General features: G+C 40.1%; 1 protein-coding gene across 4 annotated transcripts in view; it reads right to left on the reverse strand.

Moving 5' to 3' along the window:
* CREB1 (cAMP responsive element binding protein 1) overlaps positions 1 to 23,674 on the reverse strand; it is a 41,996-nt gene that overhangs the window by 12,963 nt on the left and 5,359 nt on the right. For 2 of the 4 annotated variants that reach the window (XM_075028198.1, XM_075028197.1), the window contains exons 2-4: positions 8,704 to 8,825; positions 5,075 to 5,221; positions 2,997 to 3,097 (exon numbers count right to left, since the gene is read on the reverse strand). In XM_075028198.1, the coding sequence (XP_074884299.1) occupies positions 2,997 to 3,097; positions 5,075 to 5,221; positions 8,704 to 8,817 (362 nt within the window). In that variant the 5' untranslated portion in view covers positions 8,818 to 8,825. Of the gene's footprint in view, positions 1 to 2,996; positions 3,098 to 5,074; positions 5,222 to 8,703; positions 8,826 to 23,674 lie in introns of those variants that run through there. The other 2 variants (XM_075028199.1, XM_075028200.1) reach the window with 2 other exon arrangements.

The following is a 23,674-nucleotide window of genomic DNA, read 5'->3' on the forward strand; positions in this document are numbered from 1 at the left end:
TAAGAGGAAATGCTTGTAAAGAGCAACCAGTTTATAATGTAACACGTGCCTGGGAGACAACACCGAGTGTTTGAGTGAGGTCACACAGTTACATTTACAGGTGCCCTGCCTGAGAAAGCTGTGAGATCAGCATGGGTAAAGGAAAGAACAGTTTGTTTAATTACTTCCATGGGTTAATTATCCAAAGCCAAAACTGCTAAAACATCACCGCTACAGGTCCCACTGAACATGACTGTGAGACTGACCATAGCAGTTACTGCAATTTGCATTGTTTAGACCAAACACTGTCCCTCAGAGGACTGTCAAGCCCTGTTCACTGCTGGCATATTCTATTATGTCACTGCAAAATGCTACTTAGGTAAAGGGCAACATTTTTTGTAATTCTCCTCATATGTTTTCCTGTGGACTGTCACTAGAACTCAAAGTGTGATGAAGCAAACACAGCTGTAGACTCCAAGCTCCAAGACAACACTCATTTCTTAAATAAAGCTCCTCAGGCTTTGGGAGCCAGAACATCTGTATGGAGCTATTCAGGGAGAGCAGTCACTCTGCTAAGCAACTTGACAAACAGAGCTTTGCTGTTGCTGTTTTGACTCTGTGTGCATGCAAGAACCCCAGCATTGCACAAGCACTCCACTGTGCCAAGCACCACTTGGACAAATAAAAAATTCCCATCCAGAGAGTTTGCAATCTAGGTATTAGACCAAGAAAACTAGTAGACAAAACAGTCGAGAAATATGGAGAGCAGGGAGGATGAGGAACAAAACCCAAGAAGCTCAAAATAGAAAAGAAGAAACTACAGCTCACCACTTTTTAAGCTCATGTCAGTTACAATCTGGTGGTTAAAACCCACCTTTGCCACCATAAAGATGGATTTAAGATAGAAGGTAAGGTGGCAGCTTTACAAATATAGCAGCTATAAACTGACATGGGGAACACATGATGTACTTCAGTAGCAGGATCAAAGTGGAATTTCTGAGGAAAAGGTATAGCTTTCAGTTCTGTGAACCTATCTGCACCTATCTTGTCTCTGGGGCCACTTACAGCAGCTTGAGTAATGCCAACCAGGAACTCATTAAGCACAGCAGTAGTCTGGTGCAGCCTTTCTGACATGACACCTATGCCAGCCCAGAGGCTGAGCTGCGTATAAAAGTCTTACAATTACAAAGCTTTGCTGAGTCACCAGGATCTGGTTTGAGGACAGAGATTGGTGCGGCATCAGTGCATGCAAAGGAGTCCATCTCAGACAGAAGTTAGCATGCACAAGTACCCTCTTCTCAGTTTTGCTGCTTGTTTACTTAGCTCTGTTGTCTCACGATATACAGCCATTCTTCCATATATAGTCAAAGCAAGTGTCTCACTGCAGAAGCAGACTGCAAGGAAGTCTGTGGCAGCCTTGAAGTTAGCAACACTGCTCCTCACAAATAAAAATACATTCACAGATCTATTATGGCTAGGGATCTTCAGCAACGATTTTCACTATCTTCAGCAGAACAGCCCTGAAGGCTGCTGAAGAAGGTAGAAAATAATCTGCAAGTGCTAAAAAAAAAAATATGGTTGAGAGATGCTCAGGCCTACAGTCTAGCTTATATTTCTAAGGTTATGCTCATAAAGAAAAAAGAAGCATCTGAATTTTCTGAAGCAGCAGGAATCCACAGGTCAGTTAAAACCTGCTGAACTCCAGAGCTGTTCCTTAACGCTACTTAGCATGTTTTAAGAATGAAAAGTGAGATTTAGTACAGCCAGAAAAAGTTGTGCAAGGGCTTAATTAATAAAGTAACATATGACTAATACCATGTGAAGGAGCACCTCAATTGGTCTTAACCACAGAAGTATTTGCCATGACAACTAAAGATACTAGATGCCTATCACTACATTCGACTCACACCCTGACTCCTTAAACTTTGAACACAACCAATTTTGCTCAAGCAGAAATTCTCTCTGTGCCACAGAACACATGTTCATTGAAAGTCTCATGGGAGAGAGGAATTGTTTGATTGCTGCTAGCATTTCAACAATAATGAAAAACAATAGAGTTCATTTTTTGCAGACTACAGATTATAAAGAAGTTACTTCCTTGCAAAGCTTCAGTGTATTTCATGTATTAAGTATCCATTAAAGCTACCTCTAAGGCACCTAGCACAATGATACCTCAACGTTTCACAAATGTGGCAATTCGCTTATTCTCAGCTCATTTCTGTCTTAACTTGAGTGTAACAGCTGAGGTTTCTTCCTCCTCCTCCTATTTTCTTATACTCTTTACATCCTATTCCATGGAAAGACATTGCAGAAGAGAGATTTCAGTTAAATGGTAAATGTCAAAATAACTATAAAATTACACTGTTTGTCTCCTGTCCTGGTTTCGGCTGGGATAGAGTTAATTTTCTTTCTAGTAGCTGGTACAGTGTTATGGTTTGGATCTACTATGAGAAGAATGTTGATAACACACTGATGTTTTCAGTTGTTGCTAAGTAGTGTTTATACTACGTCAAGGATTTTTCAGCTTCTCATGCCCAGCCAGCAAGAAGGTTGGAGGGGCACAAGAAGTTGGGAGGGGACACAGCCAGGGCAGCTGACCCAAACTGGCCAAAGGAATATTCCATACCATGTGACATTATGCCTAGTATATAAACTGGGGAAAGTTGGCTGGGGAGGGAGGTGGATTGCTGCTTGGGAACTAACATGGCATCAGTCAGTGAGTAATTGCATTGTGCTATTGTTTTTTATATTCTACTTCCTTTATTGTTATTATTGTCATATTCTTCTTCTTATTATTATTATTATTATTTTCTTCCTTTCTGTCCTACTAAACTGTTCTTATCACAACCCACGAGTTTTACTTCTTTTCCTGATTTTCTCCCCCATCCCACTGGGTGGTGGGGGGAGTAAGTGAGCAGCTGCATGGTGCTTAGTTGCTGGCTGGGGTTAAACCACGACACTCCCCACATGAAGAATGCATCCATCGAGCAAAATGCTTCTGCTTTTAACCTCCATACCTGTAGGATGGTCGTCTGGAAAGAATTTCTCTTCGTTTCTGTGAGTCTGTGACACTGTCTACTGATTCCTGTGAATCTTCACTTTCTGCTATAGTGGAGATCTGTAAATAAGAACAGCGATCAAACTTAACAAGACACTTCCAATGTCTTTATTTCAAGGAAATGTGAAAAACACTACAATGCAAGTATTCTACAGTGCTTCTACCTAGGCAATGAACAGAAAAGGCAGGCTGTTTAGTAACAGATCCAGTGAAGAATGACCACAGTCAGTTATCTAGTGTCACAGTGTCACACTGAGAATGTCCTTTACAATTTAAATATTCCAATAAGAAAATATAAACAGTAATTTCATACACTTTTTGCTTTCCAGGATTCCTTGTTTCCATCCATTTTAAGGAAACAAAAAAAGATTTTTTTAGTAAAATTTAGGGAGAGAATAACTAAAACCAAATTAAGATAGCAGAAGTGTTTGGAAACAAAGAGCAAAATACTGAAGTTGAGAAACATTAATTTATAAATAATTGTGTAGACATGTTATAGAGAGACTGCCTTTTGGGGGGAAATTGTCAGGAAAGTGTCATACGTGAAGATGCTAAAAAAATAATGCAGTGCTGCAATTCTGAATGCCTGTGCTAAAAAAAGACAAAGGTTTATGAAGGAAAGCTAAAATGTTTGTATGTGGTGTATAATTTTCAATTCAAAGTGTGCCAAAAATGTAAAAACAGCTCCAATACATAAAACCAGAGACTGTTTTCCAAAAGACTACAGTCACCTGACAAATATACAAACACTAGCCACAGGGAATAGAGAAATGCCCGTGTGAGAAACATAGCTCACAGCCTGACATTTTATGCACTGTAGGGAAGATTCCTAAAGGCTCAAAAAGCTTGCTGGCGCCCAAATCTCACAGTTATCAGATAAAGGGCCTGAACAGGTCCAAGGCTGACTGTGAACTACAGGGCTTTGAATATCCAAACACCCTGGCTTTGCACTAAGCCAGGTGAATTCCAAGCATGGTTTCATTGTCTCTTATCTTCCACCTCTGGGCTAGTAACTTGTGCACTTCTCTGAAAACTGCTCACCTCCGATAGATTAAAACTCTAAACTTTTGACTCCAGTGGCTGAGAAGGGTAGAGCCTGCCAGAAACTCAGCACTAGAGCTGACAAGGAGTAAACGAAGATTATTATCAGAATGGCCTAGTTTTAAATTAGGCATGCCTTATTATTTTTTAAAATAACACCAGCTAAATACCTGTATCAAATAGTCACGATATCTACTTTTAAAAATTAAACATTTTTTGAGCTCAGTGTACTAATAGCAAAGGAACGATGCACAGTCCTTGTCCTGTGTAGCTGCTGTACACCAAGCAATTTCTGTTTCTGCATTCAGTAACACTGAGCTTAAAGTGGTTCAAAAAAAAAAAAAAGTTACAGGTTTTAAAGATTTCAGACTACTTGTCTCCTATGTCTTCAAGCTACCTCATCATATTGCATTATCTGTCTTGCTTTACAGAAGAGAATATGCTAAGGCTTTACAAAGCAAACACCATTCAACAGGCAAATTTTAAAACCATTTTTATGAGAGAACTGATAGGTTTATTTTAAGAACCATTAACATACAGACATCTTTGTAAACCAATGCAAGTATTTTCTAACTAGCAAAGACTGTCATCCCAGAATATCAGCCTCATTAATGATTAAAGATTACATTATAAAAAAAAAATCCCTTTTGTTCACTTCAGAATAGTATGAACTCTTACTCAATAAAGATGTATGAAAATACAGTAGAGATGAAAAGTAGAGTAATACTGTAAGAAAAACCATGAAGCTGTTAAACTCACCAAACAAATTCTAAAGGGAAATGAAAGTCAGCAATGTTTGAAAGTGAAAAGTGGTTAAACCAGAACAGAAAAAAAGTCACAGAGTAGCAAATACTGTACAGATTTTGCCTTCAACATGCTCTTAAAGTTTATATACACAAAAACACAATCCAGGACACAAACACATTAGAAACCAGTGAACTGGCAGGACTATACAAAAGGCCCAATTCACATACTAGGAATTTCTTCAGTCAGTACCTGAACTGTCTGGACCTGTGGAGATTGAATAACTGATGGCTGGGCAGCCTGAATTACTCCATGCACTTGAACTGTCTGCCCATTGGGCAGCTGAACTAAGGTCACCGTGGGCGCAGAAGACGTTGCGTGAGCTGCTGGCATAGATACCTGCAAAGAAGAGACAGTGAGCATAAATCAGGTTATTGCAAAATCTTCTTATTTCACTACCAAGAACATTTTTTTGTGAAAGAATTACATCTCTTCTAGACCCCAGTTAGATGACCCAAATGTTTCAGCATAATGTAAAACCCCCTTAACTGCCTAAGCCCAACATCTGACCTACTTTACAAATTAATCTAATGCAGAATTTCTGCAGGCTCAAAACATTGCTTGTAAAACCACTGACAAGAATGCGAAAAACACAACTGCCTCTATTTTGAGGTAACCTAATAAAAACACATTATTACCTTTCGCTTACCTCAGTTAGATATTGCTAGGACATGGGTGTACTCCTACAGACACTGCTGAGTCAAAGGCAGAAACATATGGGAGTGGAGCTATTTTTGTTCTCACTCAAGAAAATGCAAAGTGTTTGCCAGATGTAAGCAGTTAAAAATTTTTAGGGAGTCACACCTTTCAGACTTTCCAGAGACTAAACCATATTGAGTAGCTGGCAAAGTCCACTGAAATGAAGAAAACTGACCATGTGTACAGACGGAAAACCCATGGGTTTGCAGTGGAAACAAATGGCTTGTATGCAGTTATTGTGATTCAGTGTAACGGGTCAACACAAACTCTAGTCTTAAGAGTTATTTCTATGAGGAAAAATTGCCCACAGTTTAAACCCTCAGTTCCTAAACACAATTTGTTTCACCAGCGCAGACCTGTAGGCACAGTGGCCGTGCCAACAGGGATAGGCTAACGACTTCAGCACGGCACGTTAGCACCGCGTGCACAGCCACGCGCGTCCTGCGCAGGGGCTCAGGCTCCGAGGACAGCCACATCCACACCGAGCTGTCCACGTCACGCGGGGAAGTCTCACTCTGGCAGGTCACAAGAACCATGATGGGCGGCTGAAGGACCACGCACCAAGGCTGCTACGTGGCTGGGCAGTTGCCCCGGTGCGCATCCAGTACTCCACACTACTTTCTGGTGACGCGATGCACGTGTTCATGGCCGGGGGGCTCCCGAAAGGCAGGAGGGTGCCAGGGCTGCCGCACCAGCACACGCGGCCCTCGGTTTGCGCCCGACGCGCGCCATCACAACCCTCAGGGAAGGGCTGCAGGCAAGCACGAGCTGCTCTGGCAGACCTCAGCCAGGTCATGGGTCACTGACTAGACAGCCTTCTTCTAGACACCCAGGTTTGGAAAATTTAACAATCCTCCAGTGTTCAACGGCATTTTCAAGAAATTGCACCCGTGTAGCTACCATGCGAGAAGGGGCTGCACTGCTGCCCCACCTAATCTCAAAGAGCTGCTATGTACCGGATGCAGAAGTAAATCCTTTGCTGCTCCCATGAACATGTGGTTCTCAAAAAGCTGCAGTAGCTGATCTCTGAATTTCCATAAACATCCACCACTTAGAAGGAAATCGTGCTTAACAACAAAATTAAAGGGAATTACATGTAGATCTCTCTCCTCCACAGCTGTCCCTCCCTAATCCACAAACTTGTGTTTGCCTTTACCTTCCTTTTTCAGGAAAACAGCTGCAGCGTTACATGGTGGTACTTCACTCACATCTGAGAGAAACCGGAGCTGAGATTAACATGAACGCACTTTCCTCTGGCAAATTATATTCCTCTACCAAGCAACCTTTTTTAATAATGCATGTCTGACTAAACAGTCCTTGGCAATGACTGCAAAGCTGATCAACTGGAGGCCACTCTGCGGTTGGATTAAGCCCACAGCAGAGTGTAACTTCCGCACATGTCTCTGACTCATACCTCGTGGAACTGGAACGAGTTTCCTTTTGACTCTGAAAACTACCCTGAACTCACTAAAAATGCAGCAATTAAACTAAGCTTACAGGAGGGGTGACCTTACAAGAGATAATGAATTAATTAAATTGACATAATTAGTTATTTAGATTTGCCTAATCCTCTGAGGGCACTCCCTAATGCCAAACACTGCCACTTCACATATTAAAAATATTGTAGTAACGTAACACTGATGTGACCAAGACAAGGAATTATGTTTAGAATGTTATATCACCTCCACAAGGAATATAAAGCCTGGGGAAAAGCTAAGGTGCAAATAATACAGTGAATGACAACAGAGGAAATTAGGAAAAATATAACATTTTTTTTTGTCGTTCACATGGATTTTAACCATAGCTGTATAGCTTTTTCTTACTTGGAAAAAATTCTCACTCAAGTACCAGGGTAATTTTGCCCGAGTAAAGTGCATTCAGCCCACTACATACTTGTAAGATCAGCTACCTGGAGGGTAGTATGTTAGCACACAAATTTAAAACGTTCTTGCTTCTCTGGACTAAATCTTAATGCATATCAAGTGAGAAGCAGTTTACCGGTTTTGCAAGAGAAATAAAACTACTTCCACTCAGTTCACACTGAAGTGTTATTCGCACCACCTACATCCTGTGCCGAAGTTAGACAGTGAGAAAACTGCCCAAAGAGGCAAGCTGGTGTAGGGCAGCTGGTGGCCTGTAAATTCACACTGCAGCTTCACTCAACAAAATCACCCTGTGCATTTTAACAGCTCCAATCCCTATACTATCACTTGAATGGAAGTGTACTATCTCTGGTTTACCAAAAGGTGTAATGACTTTAAAAAGACATTAATCGTTTATAAAATGGTAAGTGATTTAACACTTGTGCCACTTAAAAAGACTATGAGATCTAAAAAACCTGTTTGTTCTTTGCAGACTGCAAATAGTTTTAAAATTAAATCATTACAGAAGAGAGTCGAAAAGATTCTGTCCTCATTTACACAATGGAGTTGCTTCTGCCAACCATCAGTGTATCCAAGAATGAAACCAGGTTCCAAAATCAGGGATGTAGCTGGGATCGCATTTCTTGTTTCTCCAAAATAATTTGGGGATAATAAATGATCTACTACCGTCTCTCTAAACAGCCAACAAATCTGTGAAATTCTTGAGACAACAGGGTGACACAAGCTGTCAAATGCCACGTCATTCCACTTGATTATGATGTTTATAATATTAATCCCATATGATAAGATGTTGTATTTGCTGCATTATTTATCTATATTTTCAGTTTGTTTTCTTCAGAATTAAACTGAGTGCTATAGACAAGTTTCCAACAGATAACATAACAGCAAAACAATCCAATCAATATAAAAAAAAGACAGTAAATTACATGTTTTGAAAAAAATACCTTCCAGTGGTATGGTTGTGGTAAAGAATGCTAGAAATATTTTCATTCATTATTCTATTAACATTACACAGTTTACACACACATACAGTTCTTCAGAACTAACACAGCCTAGTGTGATGGGAAGTTAAAAATCTCTACTGCTTTAAAAATGTGAAGACAAATATCAAAGGAACTACACATCGCACCTGTTTCAGAATCTTATCAATGGAACCTTCTCTCAGGCCCATGAGCAGACATTATCCCTCTTAAAAAAATTATCCAATAGGTAAAACTATTACATCGTATGATTTTATACCTGGGCTAACGTTGCAATCTGTGGTTGTGCCTGTACTGTCATCTGTTGGGTTTCTGCCTCTGTAACGGCTGCATCTCCACTCTGCTGGTTCTCTGCTCCAGATTCCATGGTCATTTAGTTACCTACAATCACAACATTTGTCGTAAGTCTGGGTTGGTATGCAAGTCCATTATTCTTGGTGGATCTGGTAGCAATCACTGCAGCTGAATTCCCATTACTATATACTGTTTTCATTTGCTTATTAAAATGTTGCCAAACTATTAGCATTCAGGCAAATTTTTTTCATGCCAGGTGTCTGCCTCAGGCTGATTTTTCTGTGTGTAATGTTTCTGAAAAACAGGTCCAGTCTCCTCCAATAATGAGATCAGAAAAAATGTGTTTTGCTAATCTTAAAAAAATTGCTCGAGCAATGGCACTATGATGATCTAGTGCCTCCGCAATTTGGAATAATGACCGGCAGTTTGTCAGGAAGGGCACTCCCTCAGTGCCAAGGTGACAATGTGCCCTGCTACAGTCCTCCCTCTCCCCCGCAACTGCAGTTTGCAGATAACCAATAGCAATTGCTTCTGTGTTGGGCACTTAGTTTTCAGTGTTCTTCCATCTGAACTAAATATGCAACACCTCCATGCAATTTCTTTCCACAACCAGTCTGTGTATGGCCCTATGTCACAGCAACTTAGCCTTTTCTACTCAGTAGTTTTAAAGTCAGTATACATAATGATGGAAGCCATTTCTACTTGACCCTTACGGCAAATTAATATTTTTATATTTAGAGGTACATAGTAGTTTGTCATGACCTAAGTTTTGCACCACATTTAGTTCCTAATACACTTACATGTCTAAGCAATAATGGAGCAAGCCTAGATCACCAGAACATACAACTCTATAAAAAGAGGTTGCATAACTTCCAAACTCATGCATGTAAGTAGAGTGCAATGAATGTTAAATTCTGCACTGATTTTTGAAAATTACTTTTCAGTTCTTCTTTAAATACTGATAAGAAAATATTTAATATATAAAAAATAACTTCAACATACAAGGAAATGCTCCCAATGGTGATCTATCAATACCACTGTATTATACAGAACTCCAAATAGCAAATATTAAAAATCAATATTACCTCCATAGCCACAGTACCAATACTGTGTACCACCCTGTGCTGCCCAATCTACTCAGGCCTCTAGCCACCCTAAGGCAGCACACTTCTCTTCAGAGCTGGAGCAAAACAACCAGTAGAGAGAGCATTTCTGCTTTGGGAAAAGGCCTGGAGGCAGAGGATGCTCAGATCAGAAGAAAGGTGGAAAGAAGGAGAAATGCCCCTCTCCTTGCTCAACTTTACTGGCCACCCCAACCCCCCCCATCCCCGAGGAAAAGACTTAGAAGTGTGAATGCAGTGTATTGTGTGACCACATTTTAAACACAAAGTCAGGGAAACTTCTGTTTCAATGCAAACTATACTTCAGTGTTACAGGAAAGAGAATACTCTTTGGAGATGTATTGCCTAAAGCAGTAGAGTCACACTTCAACCCTGAGTATAATAGGAAATGTCTGTCTTACAGTAAATGATTGCTAATCAACAAAGATAAAACAGCATTTCAAAGTAGTAGCTGCATCTCACATCAAAAGGAAGCCAGCCAATGTATATAAATCAAAATCTATATATTCAGTATTGAAAATGACTGTTCAAATGAGCTTTTGTGTTTGTGTGTATGCGTGCGTGTATACTGAAATACTTAAGTACCAATCATTTAGTTTCAACATCAGTTTAGAAACTCTTTGGAAATGAAAAGAATTAAACCTGATTTTCCTTAAACACTAACAATGAAAGAAAACTTACAAATTTTTGGAAAAAACAAATTAAATTCTTCTAAGCACCTGGAATTTTGTTATGCCTCTCCCTGTTGCCATGATTTCTGTCCCACATATACCAGGTATTACACCAACAAATGCTCACAGATAAACAATACTCTACCTGTATGTATATACTTGTAAACTGGTCATGAAAGAAATTAATTGTAAATTCAGCATTTTAAGTAGTCTAGACATTACATTTTTTGTAAGTATTTCAAGAATAGCCTATGTCCATGCAAATACAATAACCCCATTCTTTCCTACAGTACCAAGTCTTCTCCATGTTGCATTTCATCTTCCACAAAGCACGAAAGAAAATCCATGCACTGTTACTATTTGTAATATACATTAGCAAACAGTTCTTAAAGACTTCATTCATGACAACAGTTTAAGTGGTTCTCTATCCCAGCTTTAACATACACCTTATATTTTAACAGTCTTAGTCCTCCATGTTATATGTCCAATTTTTGGGGGTATTCTGCATTTTCAAAAGTGCAAACTACAAACCAGACTACCATAGGTTTTCCTTTGATTTTTATCATTTTTAAGGAGGTATCTAGTTTTATCACTTTTTTGTGAGTATCAGCCAGTTTGTCCAAGGTAAGCAAATCAACAACTTTTTCCCAATTCCTATGCATGTATCATGGTGACTCCAGCCAAAAGACTACCTCATCGGAACCGTTTCAGGAGCAGATCTTTTGCATCAGCAACATGTCCCAGCCAAGTATCTGAAAAGAACTTTAAAAAACAATTTCCCAGCTACAAATTCAAGTATGTTGCAAAACTAATAAATGCTTTTGTTTGCTGATAGAAATCATGACTCCAGTATGGAGTCAATTGCTATACAAATGGGATTAGAAACAGATGAAATGTACAAGTGAGGAGTCTCTTGAATCAGGTACTTAGCAATGTTCGCAATGGTAGATGTTGCCAAATTCCTGCTGAGAAATGCAATGTTTTCCTAGGAAGAATTCTCAATCCTCTCACACGCTATTCAGCAAAGGACTTCTGGTTTTACAAGCTTAGTTTCCACACTTGCATCACCTTTTGCATATGTAATCAGCAAAAGTGTTAACTGTTTGAGATGCTCCCTCTTCTACAACACCAACATTTCGGAAATCAAATTCTTAACATGAACACCTAAAAGGAACATCCTCATTACAGTAAGCACCAAGCAATGCAGCAAGCTGCCTGCAAGATTTACATCTTCACACATGCAGTTCAAACGAGTTTCCAACATGACTTGTAGTTTTTGGACAAGCTCTTAGTTTCGTGTTATTTGCACGTTCTAAGTACTCTTGAATTTGGTTCAATTTATACATCACAGTATTTGTATTCTAACATCTTCACTACTACTTTTTACAGTTAACTTGTGAGGAAAAGAAGGAATCAGATTTTTGAGCATCACAACATTATATTCCAGATACAGATTACTACATTGTTTCATGTTTGCTTTAACAGTATGATATGATTAAGATTGCCAAGATATACACGACAAGGCACCTAGAACATACTTATTGTGTGTATGGATAAGACCATGATGGCTGAAATAAAGGTTGTCAGTTCCTATTAGTTCTTTCAATTTACAGTGTAACAGATGAAATTATGTTTGTTGAAACCTTAACCTCCCCAGACATACAAATGAATGCTAATCCTTACACTCCCTTTCTAAGCTGTCACATACCCCTAGTCTAGACAAGCTTTGCTGACCAGTACCCCCGTGTCTTTCTTTTCTTTTGGGTGCTCAGGCCCACCCCACCACCCCATCCTTTTGCTCCTCCTGCTCCCTGGCACTGATTTCCCTGGCAGCCATCACACCAGGACTTCTCGAATGGAGGCAGGGATCTGGAAGCGTCCTGGTGGGGAACAACTGTCCAGAGCAGGGGAGGCATACGGGAACAGAGGGAGCACATGTTCTCATTCCTTCCTGCTTCCAGGCTACTTTCCATCTTGTCAGGAGAGGACACACCTCCCCACTTTGAGAAAAAATTAGTAGTTGCTGTAGGTCATCTTGAACCAAGTATTCTAAATGAAACTAACTGAAAAAACAGTTAGCTATTAACAAGCAGAGTTGGAAAACCAGAGTCTGCTTGCCTAAAACACCCTGGCTATGAACTCTGAACACGTTAAGAAAGCTGATCAGATTACCTGGTTGGAGACGGTTTAACTCTTGACTTTTATGCAATACACAATTTTCTTTATTAGTTCAAAAGAGCTAGTATTATACTTACTAATACTTTCTTAATAACATACTAATGATCTGAAACTCCGGAGGTAAAGAGCCAAAGAGCGAAACAGCCAATAATTTGTTTTGGCCAAATCAGGACTGGGAAAACGAAGTTCAGCAGCAGATAACTAACTGTAATAGCTGAATATACACCAGGACAGCAGAAGATGGATGCTAATAAACACAAACAGTTGCAGAATGCAGGGGAAACTGAAGTACACACACTGTAGAAAAATCCAAATAAACGTGTCTTGTTAGTTGCATAAACCTGTGAATGGGGCCTGGCACTACTGCAGATAGTTCACTTCAGATTTCTGCTTAACACACATCTATGACACGAAAAACTAAAGTGTTAGACTGCAACAGCAGTAAGATACAGGGTAATCTTTAAAAATTTTATTTGTATAGATGGACCCTATACATCAGCTGGATTACAGTGCAGAGGTTGGGAGTCCATCTTAAAAACGGGTTGTGTGGAATCTGTGTGTTCAGAGAAAGCAAGCATTTGGGGCAATGAAAACGTGTTGTATGAACAGATTGGACAGAATTGTATTATTTACCCCAGAAAGGACAGAAATGCTTCAAACGCTAAAAAAATACTTAAATTAGTAACAGGGTAAGTAAGCAAGAAACATTCACTGTCTAATTATAAGAACAGCTAAGTGGAAAGCTGGCAAATTTAAAAGTATAAAAATGAAGATTTAAAAATATCTATTAAAAAATATGAACATTGATACTTTGTGTACTGCACAAATAGAGCACTGATGCTGCTGACGATAAGCAATTTATAAGGATTCAAACAGGGGTTAGGCATGCACATGGATAACAAGAATATCCAAGAATATCCAGAATTGGTGTGGTCATTTCATACCAAAAGTAGTGCAGAACTGAAAGGAAGATAAAACCTCATGAGTCTGGATTTAAACCAATCTCTAATCCTTAAAAATTCAAATAAAGATTTTCATGGGGGAGGGAGATTATGTCACATGTACTTCTTGCAGGTTCCAGTAGTCTTTTGAGGTACGTAATGATCTTCAGTATCTTAAAGACAGGATGCTGAACTAGATGTGCTACAGATAATGGTAACTCCTGTAATCTCTGTTATTTAAAGTGAGCATCAATGCTGTGTATTCAGAGCATGAGCAGTTACCCCCCCTCCCATCTGTTTACAGAGCCAGGAAGATATAATTCTGTCTTCCCACAGCTTTCATGTCATCTTCTTCATTCTTTAGTACCCACCTATTGATACGTCTGTGGTCCCCCTGGCGCATCTTGCTTTCTTACTTCCTTTTTCTATCTCCTATCCCAAATATCCTCATAAACTCCAGCATCTCTCCTGAACGTTAGGCTTTGCTCCTTGGCTTCTCATTTGCTCACATGAGCCATAGAGCTTTCCGGCTCTGCAGACAATGCTGCTTTTTGTCTCCCGGGATGGACTGGAGAAAAAAGCTGGAGGTCCTTTCCCAAACACCACTAAATCCAAGAACCAAAATACCTCACTGTGGCTATTACAGCAGATAAAACTTTCCATCCACTTTCATATGTGAAGGTCCTGAATGCCCTAAAGCTTTCTGTGCTTTTCAGTTCTACTGGTTGGGACAGTAAAACACAATACTTCTCCCCACAAGCCTTTCTTTTGTCTTTAGTACACTGTTGTGCCGATACGCGGTTATCACTTAATGCTTACACTGACAGTTACTGGCCATACAATATAACTACACCTTGAGGCCACACGGTTCGCTTTACACCTCACACCTACCATCACAGCCTGCTCACAAGCACAGCTTTACCGAGTGACACACTTTGAAGTCTCTTTCTCCTCCACAGCTAGATGATGACTTCTGGTTTATTAAAGTACACACCCAGATTTTGAAGAACAACATGACAGCCTCCAAAAACAGTGCAGAGCAGAGACCAAACCAACCTGTGCCCATTTTGAGCTGGACTTGTGCCACATCCAGTCAGACATTCACCCAGCCATCACCTGCAGAGGCCACCCCTGCTGCCGCATTAGGTTCCTGATCCAGTTCAATATCCAGCCACCCAGCAGCTCACAGCAGCGAAGGGCTTGGGGCAGCGAGGGGGCTCAGGGAAGGGAAATGGAGGCAATGCCTGGTTCTCAAACCCTGTATTCGGATTTATTCATAGCAGGCATGCCAGTACAATTGTTCAGGACAGCTCCACCAACCAAAGTTCCAGGAATTCGACTCACTCTGTATGTACTGTATGTGGCTTTATAAAGCCACAGATCCACCATGAAAGCACTGAAAAGGTCATCAAACAGCGCTCTCACATGCTATTATCTGTTTCCACCTTTTCAGTGTAATTACCGAGGACATTCACATGAAATCTGTAAACATTTCTACTGTTACCTTGCAGTGCGGCAGCCCTTTCAGCTGCAGCTCAACAGCCACTTTATGAACTCCATTCAATGGCTGCCAGATTGAAAATGTTCAGAGAAAAATAATTTTATTTACAGCTAACACATGGGACTTCAAAGAACCAGTAATAAATGCTGAACAGGACAAGACAGGTCCATAATTATCTCTGTCACTAATGACTACAGTGAGTTGGCACAGGAATTGCAATTTATACCACAGCTTCTCTGCCATCCCAAACTGGCACTGCCCCTGCTCCTTCCCCCTGGGGATTTGCTCCTCCTGCCCTCTCCTCAGGGTGACAGGACTGTGCGCCATACTGTGAACACAACCTATGTTTGCTGCTTCATCTTAAATCTACCTTTTACCATTTCTCTGAACGGGTTCACCACATAGCCCCTTGACGATCATGCCAGCTTCTGGGTCAGGGCAGTGTAAGGGCCGGGCAAACCGAGTGGAAGTATAAGTAAAAGAATGGCCTCAACAGCCAAGTCCACTGAAAATGCCAAAAATGGACAAGAATCTTCAGATTATTTGCATTCACACACAGCAATCTGCTAGGCAAATCGAAGAATAAAAGCTGGAAAAATTCTTCCTCTCACTGGAGTTAAAACATTTGATCTTGAACTTACAAGAAAAATAAAATCGCACTGTAAAGAGATCTTGCACAAAGCAGAATCAGACCATCAGCTGAATGTAATACCTCCACTCCCACTTCCATCTCCATCAATATGACACTTGGAGAACTGCCTGAAAACTCTTTGCTGACTGAATACATGCTGTAACAGCCAATGCAAGAGAGGCAAACAATGCAGTATTTTCATACAGATCACAGAAGATGCAACCAGGAGCCCAGATCATGCGTACCAAACTTTTCTGGCACACAACGTTTCCAACAAAACTTCTAATGCAATTGTAGCTGTACTTCCAAAGTTGGTGAAAAATTCTCATACTTAACAGATTTAGATATGCAAATGATGAAAGTATTGGAACAAATGACTTGTGTTGCATGCTCAATCTCCCTTTCAATAAAGAAAGAGCAGGGCAGAAGACCAAAAATCTAATCTCACTCCTACAGCAGTGAGCACCCAAATCAGCAATCACCTCTAGATTTTGTTTTCTGTTTAGCATAACACAAGAAAGCTGACATTTACCAGGCAGATGGTGAATCAGTAAGGTGCGTGAGTGAAAGTTGCTTAAATACTCTTCAATGCTGGATTTTCCTGATTTGACTCCACACTCTTGGCATTGTATTAGGATCTAGTGTTTCTGCCTTCAAGCTTTTTAAAAGGAAGAGACTATGGCAGAAATTAACTGCAATTTATTTCTTGTATCACAGATTCTATGAACAAATACAAGAGCATCCAGTAAGCACTTGGTACATGCACATAATTTAATACAGGTTTTATCTATACTGCCTCTTCTTGCTCGATACAGAATCAAGGGATCTAACTGAATCACAACCTTTCCCTTCAAGACTGTGAATTGGGCACTAAAAGCAAGGATGAATCCTCCTGCACAGCTTAAAACCCCCCAAAACTATATATTTTAATTCTACTGATAATATATATACTTAAAAAAACCCCCTTCTTCCTAACCTTATCTAATAGTTGGGATAGGTCTTATGTGGATACACCAGTCTGCAAAGAGCCTGGTAGAAGAGCCCAAGAGGAGAGACCAGAGCAAGCATTTCCTAAGGCATTAACAATGAAAAGCAAGCAAATGCCTCTCCACTGTCTTAACCCCTTCGCATTCAGTAACTCCTCCAAAATACCATCTGTCTTCACATAGACAAAACAAAATGTCCAAACAAATCCCAGAAAAGTTATAAAGTCATTGGGTGACTATTATTATTATTGAAAACATAATCCAAAAATACGTTCTATTTATAAATGCTCTGTCCTCATATTGAATGCACTTAGGGTATTAAAAGACTAACTCACATGCTTTACATCTGTGATCCTTAATGTGTGACAGAATTGTGATAACTACATATAAACACCTTTAGTGAATATGTATAGTAAAAAAAAACACCAAAAAAACCCCAACCTGAAAGGTATCTGCAAACTGAATTTTAGAGAAAACAGAGATTTTTAAGGATGTCCTGAGCAGTATATACAATCTATTCACAAAGACTTCATGAGAACTTGCTTGTTTCTGAGAATTCAGCACATTTTGTAGTTCTTACATATTTGTTGCCAATATATTTATGCAGTGCATTTCCATATAAACTGACCACACTTTACTACAGCTTACCATCTTTTCTCTATTATCTCTTAATTTCTCTATTATTGCTGATTTCTTGCAATACCTACTAACTGTAGAAAGAAGCTTTCCTTTCACAAAAATGAAACCACGTGAAACTGTCAAAATATACACCTCTTTTCTCCATGTGTCTGCTGAAAGTACTGTGGCTCACCTTGTGGTGTGTAGCTGCTGGTTACTTAACAAAAATTATCACAACGTATCTGGTACTCAGATGTCTTTAACACAATGTAAAATAGGAGCAAAATAATTTTTTATGACAGCATCTGGGAGTTAATGCTCTCACTGAATACATCACAAACTCCAGTAACGAGCTCTTTGCAATTAATTGGTACAGGACCAGCAAATTAATAACCAGCATAGCCACTCATGTTGAGGTTTAATTTCTGGCCCTAGTCAAATTCTCCTTTTACCTTTGACTGAAACAGCACTGGGTGGAGAACTGACGAATAAATGACTCCAAGAGATCTGAAGCTGACCTCTCAGCAGAACTGACTGCAGTGATGTGAAGCCAGCCACTCCCCTTGTCCTTCTAACTTCAGTGCTAAACTGTGACCACGCGCTAGTCTGATGGCAGTTTTTTATAAAAAAAGGAAGATACGATTACGTTTGTACTAAGACTAGTGGGGAGGGGGACACGGCACCTGCTCAGCTCGTGGTGAAAGCTTGCTGGAGTGAACCTGCACCCACCTAAAAGCCATGGGGTGTATTAATGCAGCCTGAACCTAAGTAATGTGAGTGCAGCAATGAGTACAATAAACTAACATCTCTGTTCTGCTAATGAGGCCCTGCGCCCAAGCTGGTACACCCTACCTCTTAGTATGGGTTGTTAGCCTGGGCTCAGCGCCATGCTAAAGCAGCTTCATGACCTCTGCGTAAGGAGGGAGGTTCCACCTGCCTGGCACACCGAGCAACTTAGAAACAGCGCTCTGGTACCACCCAGCTATCTAGATATGCCAAATAAATAATTTATCCTGTGGTGCTGGTCAACAAGCAGAACATTTTGGGCCACCTCTTGTCATAGCAAACATTGGCATGTGAAGGTGTTCCAGCAGAGGAGCTAAGGCAGTCCAGAATGACAGAAAGGGGAGCTAATTCTGCAAGCCAATAGAGACCTTCTCCTTCCCCAGTGACAGGGAAAAAATGGGAGATGTTAGGAGAGAGGACTGTGTCCCTGCCAACAATTGGAGCAGAAAATGGTGCCAAGTTAGCAAGGTTAAGATCCATCTAAGAAGGTGCATGTGTTCCTTTTTTCCACTGGGTAGACCTGTCAGGACTTGAGATTTCCACTTGACCTGCCAGCGTCATTCAGATGGATCATATCTGTTCTCCTCCATACACATTTGTGTGTCTTACGGCCTTTTACTGCCCCATCATTCATTCTGGCAGAGTAAGAACCACCTAAATGTTGCATGAAATATTTGACAACATTTTAACATGTTGTAAGGATCTTTATCCATGTGCCAAGCAACCTTTAAACATCCCAGGTCAGAGGCATCAGCTGGAGGAACTGCTGCAATCCCAAACCTGTGGCAGCGTGCAACTCTGTAGAGAGACTCTACACACGTTTGTGTCATATAAATGGTTATCTCCAAGGTGGGGAAACTACTGAAACTTGTTCTCAGCAAACAACTACGGGAGCGATGATTGACTGCTCAACAGAGTTACTCTCCTAGAGAGAGGGAAGTATGACTATGATGTTGTTAAGATGAGGGTATTTAATATCAGTGCCTCCTGTGCAAACTTTGCTCTATATATGTGGTACAGAGATTCACATAGTCTCCATTACTGGGTCCATGACAAATGCTTAAGTGAACAAAGCTAAAGCTACTTTGAAATTATATAACGGATCACCCAGCTCTCTTTTGGTGCTCAGAGCAGCTCAGGAACAACTTATTAAAAAAAAAACAAACCAAAACAAAACCAGAGCATTACACAGACTCATATCACTCTGGTTAACCTGAGTGTTCCAAGCCCACAGCCAAGAATACAACATAGAGTAATCTTATACCTGTAACAGAGAAAGGAATCACCTCCATACAGATGTTTCCTTAATTGTAATCATTTAAATTACATACCAGGTATGATTTAATGGAAGCATATGCAGGAATGTGACAAGAGACAGATAACCATATAAACGTGTTTATTATTACCTGAAATCTTTCTATTCCAAAGTAATTTGTTTCCAGAGTCTCTGTTAATTTTACAGTGTGAAAATATTAACAGACACATCACATTTATCAGAATAGCATACTGTAAGACTGGACTGAAGGTTCTTAGAGATTACACTGATTAAAGATGATAATCTAATGTAATATGAATGTAAATTTATATTCTGAAACTCAATCTTCTGGAAAGTCCCTGAAATTCAGGGGACTTCCCCACGAATAAAGTAAGTGTTTCCTTTCCCATCCTATAATGAGGGAGGGCAAGTGTCAGTATTCAAAGTTCTTTGTTTGGGCTAAAATGTTAAATTAGGTACCTGAATTTCATCATCCATTTGTTTTGTTCATGTAAAAATAAAAAAAAGAGCTTGAGGTTTGAATACTGTAGGTCACCTCAGCAAAATTCTGCAGATTGGAAAGGGTCAGATGTTAGAACCCCAAAGTGATACAGATCACACTTGTTTTCATAGCATTCTTCTGTTTCAAGGAACTATCAAATCAGTTAAGAAATTCAGGGAAAGCATGGAGTTTTAGGTATTATCAGCAGCATATTTAAACTTGACAGGAGAATTTTAGGTAGAATTTGTATCTGTGCTGAGATTTTGTCTGTTGGCAAGAAGGTATAGCTCCATTGCTTATGTTTCTAACCCACTTCTGAATGTCAGTGCCTAAAGGTTTAATTCATAAAAAACGCCACTTCATATATTTATCCTGCAAGCTTTATAGGCATAAACTATTAAAACAAACACTGCTCATTCTATTTGATGCTTGGAACATACGTGGTATTTCTAGAGTTCAACCCATAGTATAAAAGCATGAAGTTTTGTAACTTGGTAAATACTGGAAAGTCTTGTTTAAAAAAACCACAACACTTCCAATGAGTTCAGAAAGAAAACACACAAAATTGATGTTTCAGACCAATGCTTTCACTGTTTTATTAACAGATTATCTTTAGAACTGGTCATCTGAAAGTAAGGTAAATGGAATTATTTATACAAAGCTGACAATTACCAGATATAAAGTCAAATGTCTGAAAAATTCAAAATAACCTGTATCTGTACAAGTAACTTACTTTTTGTTATAATAGCTTTGTTTCTTTCTTAACAGGCAGCATAGACTATTTTTTCCTTCAGTGCTCTCAAGTAAGTGAAAACCTTTGAATTCTTTCTGCAGCTGAAGCACTCCAGTAGAGTATGCCCAGGTATGCACAAGAAAAACAGCACTTTCTTACAAACCCTGCCCTTGTCCACCTTCTGAATGCATTCTATTCACAAAATTTATTGCAACATCAAAACTAAAAGATTTGGGGCTTAAGCCACAGCTCAGACTTGGAAATATTTTAAAAGCTAAAATTGCTCTGGTCTTACTAGTTATGTTGAAATCATCGTTGCTTGGTCAATTAGCACTAGTCTTGAAGCAACAGCAGACACATTATCTTGCTTAATGCACCAACAGTAAATCTGTGATCACCCTCTTCCTAGAAACCAACCAAAATGAAACAGTAACCAAATTTTGTAGTAAAATAATTTTGACTAATGTTATCTACCAAGTGGATTCTGGTTTATTTTTCATGTATTTTTATATTCTCCTGGACAGTGCAGGAGAGCTTCTTAAATGAGAAAGATCTCTCATACGCCTGCCAGGCAGATCTACTCTGCAGAAGTATCATCTCCAGAACAGAGAATAATTTATCTCAGTTCTCAAATACTTAACTGGAGTTTAAGACCTGCATTACCTGTGGGCAACACAGCTGTCTCCATGGAACAGAGATGTGACTTGCTGGTAATGCTGAAGGTCAGAAGAATGACTCCGAGTAAGCAACAGGAGCCACTGATGAACCAGAAAGGGCCAGAGAAAGAAACAGAATCTGTGTTTTGCATCAGTGTGCTGTGCACAAAAGAAAATCTCCGTTTTGCTTTCTGCAGCTACAGTCTTACAAGCATTTCTGTTAGCAGCATTGCCAGCTCAGGCTCTGCTTTCCTCCAGATTCTTTATTTACACCTTTACAGCTGTCTGTGAGGCTGTGTAGTAAATGGGACTGGGCAACCAATTTGCACTACAGGCAGACCAGAAAATGCAACTTTTTATCTTGGACCAGTTCTCCAATCCAGTTCACATCACTGCCTCACAGACAGCCATATCAGTGCTACTGGCACAGGGGCAGGAACAGGAAAGATGGAGCAGAATCCACCCTGCTGCAGCCAGGCCTGCCAATGAAAGCAAAGTAGATCAAATCATGGATATAGGTGTTGTAAGACTGCAGGAAGTCAACAAAGATGCTGGAGAAAAGAAAACATCTATGTTCTGTAATTTGATTGTTATTGTTTTAAGAGTGGGAGGCTGGAAACAGGATTATTTTTTATATAGTCAACATTAGCTTTCTGAGGATTGGGCACAGAGACACATTTTTCAAACAGCCACATCACTGACAAAGCAGTTGTTTGCAGCAGGTAACATACTTCTTCCTCTACCCAGCCCACAATAACGTGCACTGGTCATACAGTCCACATTAGCCTTATGTTACAACTTTCATGCTAGTAGTTTCAGCCACAATTATTATTTTAAAATCAGGAAGACCAGCCAAGGCATCTATCAGTTTGCAGTAACAGTGAAACTAAAGCGAGCATAGGTTGTAGGCCCAGGTGCCTTAGGCCAACTGACAGGATCTACAGCAAGGTGTTGGACCTGGGCCCCTTCTGGAGCTTCATCTTTCAACTTGGGCTTGGTTGAAGAAATGTTGTATGTAATTGTCCCCATCTGACTGGGCTTCTCATAAAGAAAGGGACCTAAGAGTTACACTGATCCAACCTCTTGAGAAGACTGAAACCTGCTGCTGCTACAGAGTAGCTAGTTCAACCACACAGGTGTCACCAGGCTTTCAAAAGAGGGAAACTCTCAGGTTTTTTTTCCTTCAGCTGAGACACTTACTGTGTTCTAGCTTTCCTAGCTGCAAAGACAAACTAATGTGGCTCTGATCACCATGGACAGAGCCCGACACTTCCTTCTTTCACTCCAAATCATGGATGTACGGCAGTTCCCCAAGATGGGTCTGCTGGCCCAGCTCTCTGCTGATGAAGGGAGAAAGTTGTGTCCCCCTCCTTCCTTCCCCTACAGTCTCCCTGCGAATTTGCACCAGTGTTGGTGCTAACGGCATCTCAATCACAAACTGATTCAGCTCACTCAAGCACAAGAAAACTAACCTAACAAAAAAGCATGGTTTTCTCCTTGGTTAGTGATTTGAACTGACTCATTAGATTTTACATACAGTCAACACCACAACCAACATAAGGGATGGCTGAACACCACACAACCAGGAGCAGAAGGAAGGAGCAAGATGTCTGTCTCTTGGGAGCCACATACAGTTTTATCAGCTCAGATGAAACCACAGCAACAGACTTCTTCTGTTGGTATTATGCTGTGGTGTTAGTACACAGTGCCCTTTGTCAGATCTTCCCTCCCTTGGTATCTCCCAGAATTTTCCTATCAGCACAAACGAGAAAAATTTGGATGAGTTTCATAAAGAGGTGCAGGGGTCCTACATGCCCTAGGCTTTTTTTTTTTTTCTTTCAAAAGAAAGCTCTCTACAATTTACAAAGGTGTAAATTTACAAACCCTGTTTATACTGCATGTCACTTGGAGGAACAGACAGGCACCAGCAGAGTTTGAGGCCGGGCCAGCTACACAGAGCCAGAGGAAGAATCATCAGAAAAAAGCAAGAAAATAAAGCTTCTCATCCATTATTCTGTGGGGTATAAAAGATAAGCTAGATGAGAAGAGATTTTACATTCAAGCCCTAGGAAAGGTGCAAGGGAAAGTAAAATCCAACTGGTATCGGAATAGCAGTAGAGAACGAGAGAAGATTTAGAGTAGCAGCTATCAGAAAAATGCATGTAATATTGGAGCCAAAATGTCACAGGAGGTTGCAGAGTTGCTGGAGAGATGATTAAGAAGATTGCAGCGAAGAGCTGCAGAGAACAGTGACAGGAGGTTAGAACAAAACACGTGAGAACAGGACTGAGAAAGTGAACATAATAGTTGTTAAAAAAAAACCACACAAAAGGTGTTAAAGCCAAGTAAATAAGTAG

Source organism: Buteo buteo, chromosome 5 (assembly GCF_964188355.1).
Source record: "Buteo buteo chromosome 5, bButBut1.hap1.1, whole genome shotgun sequence".
NCBI lineage: Eukaryota > Metazoa > Chordata > Aves > Accipitriformes > Accipitridae > Buteo > Buteo buteo.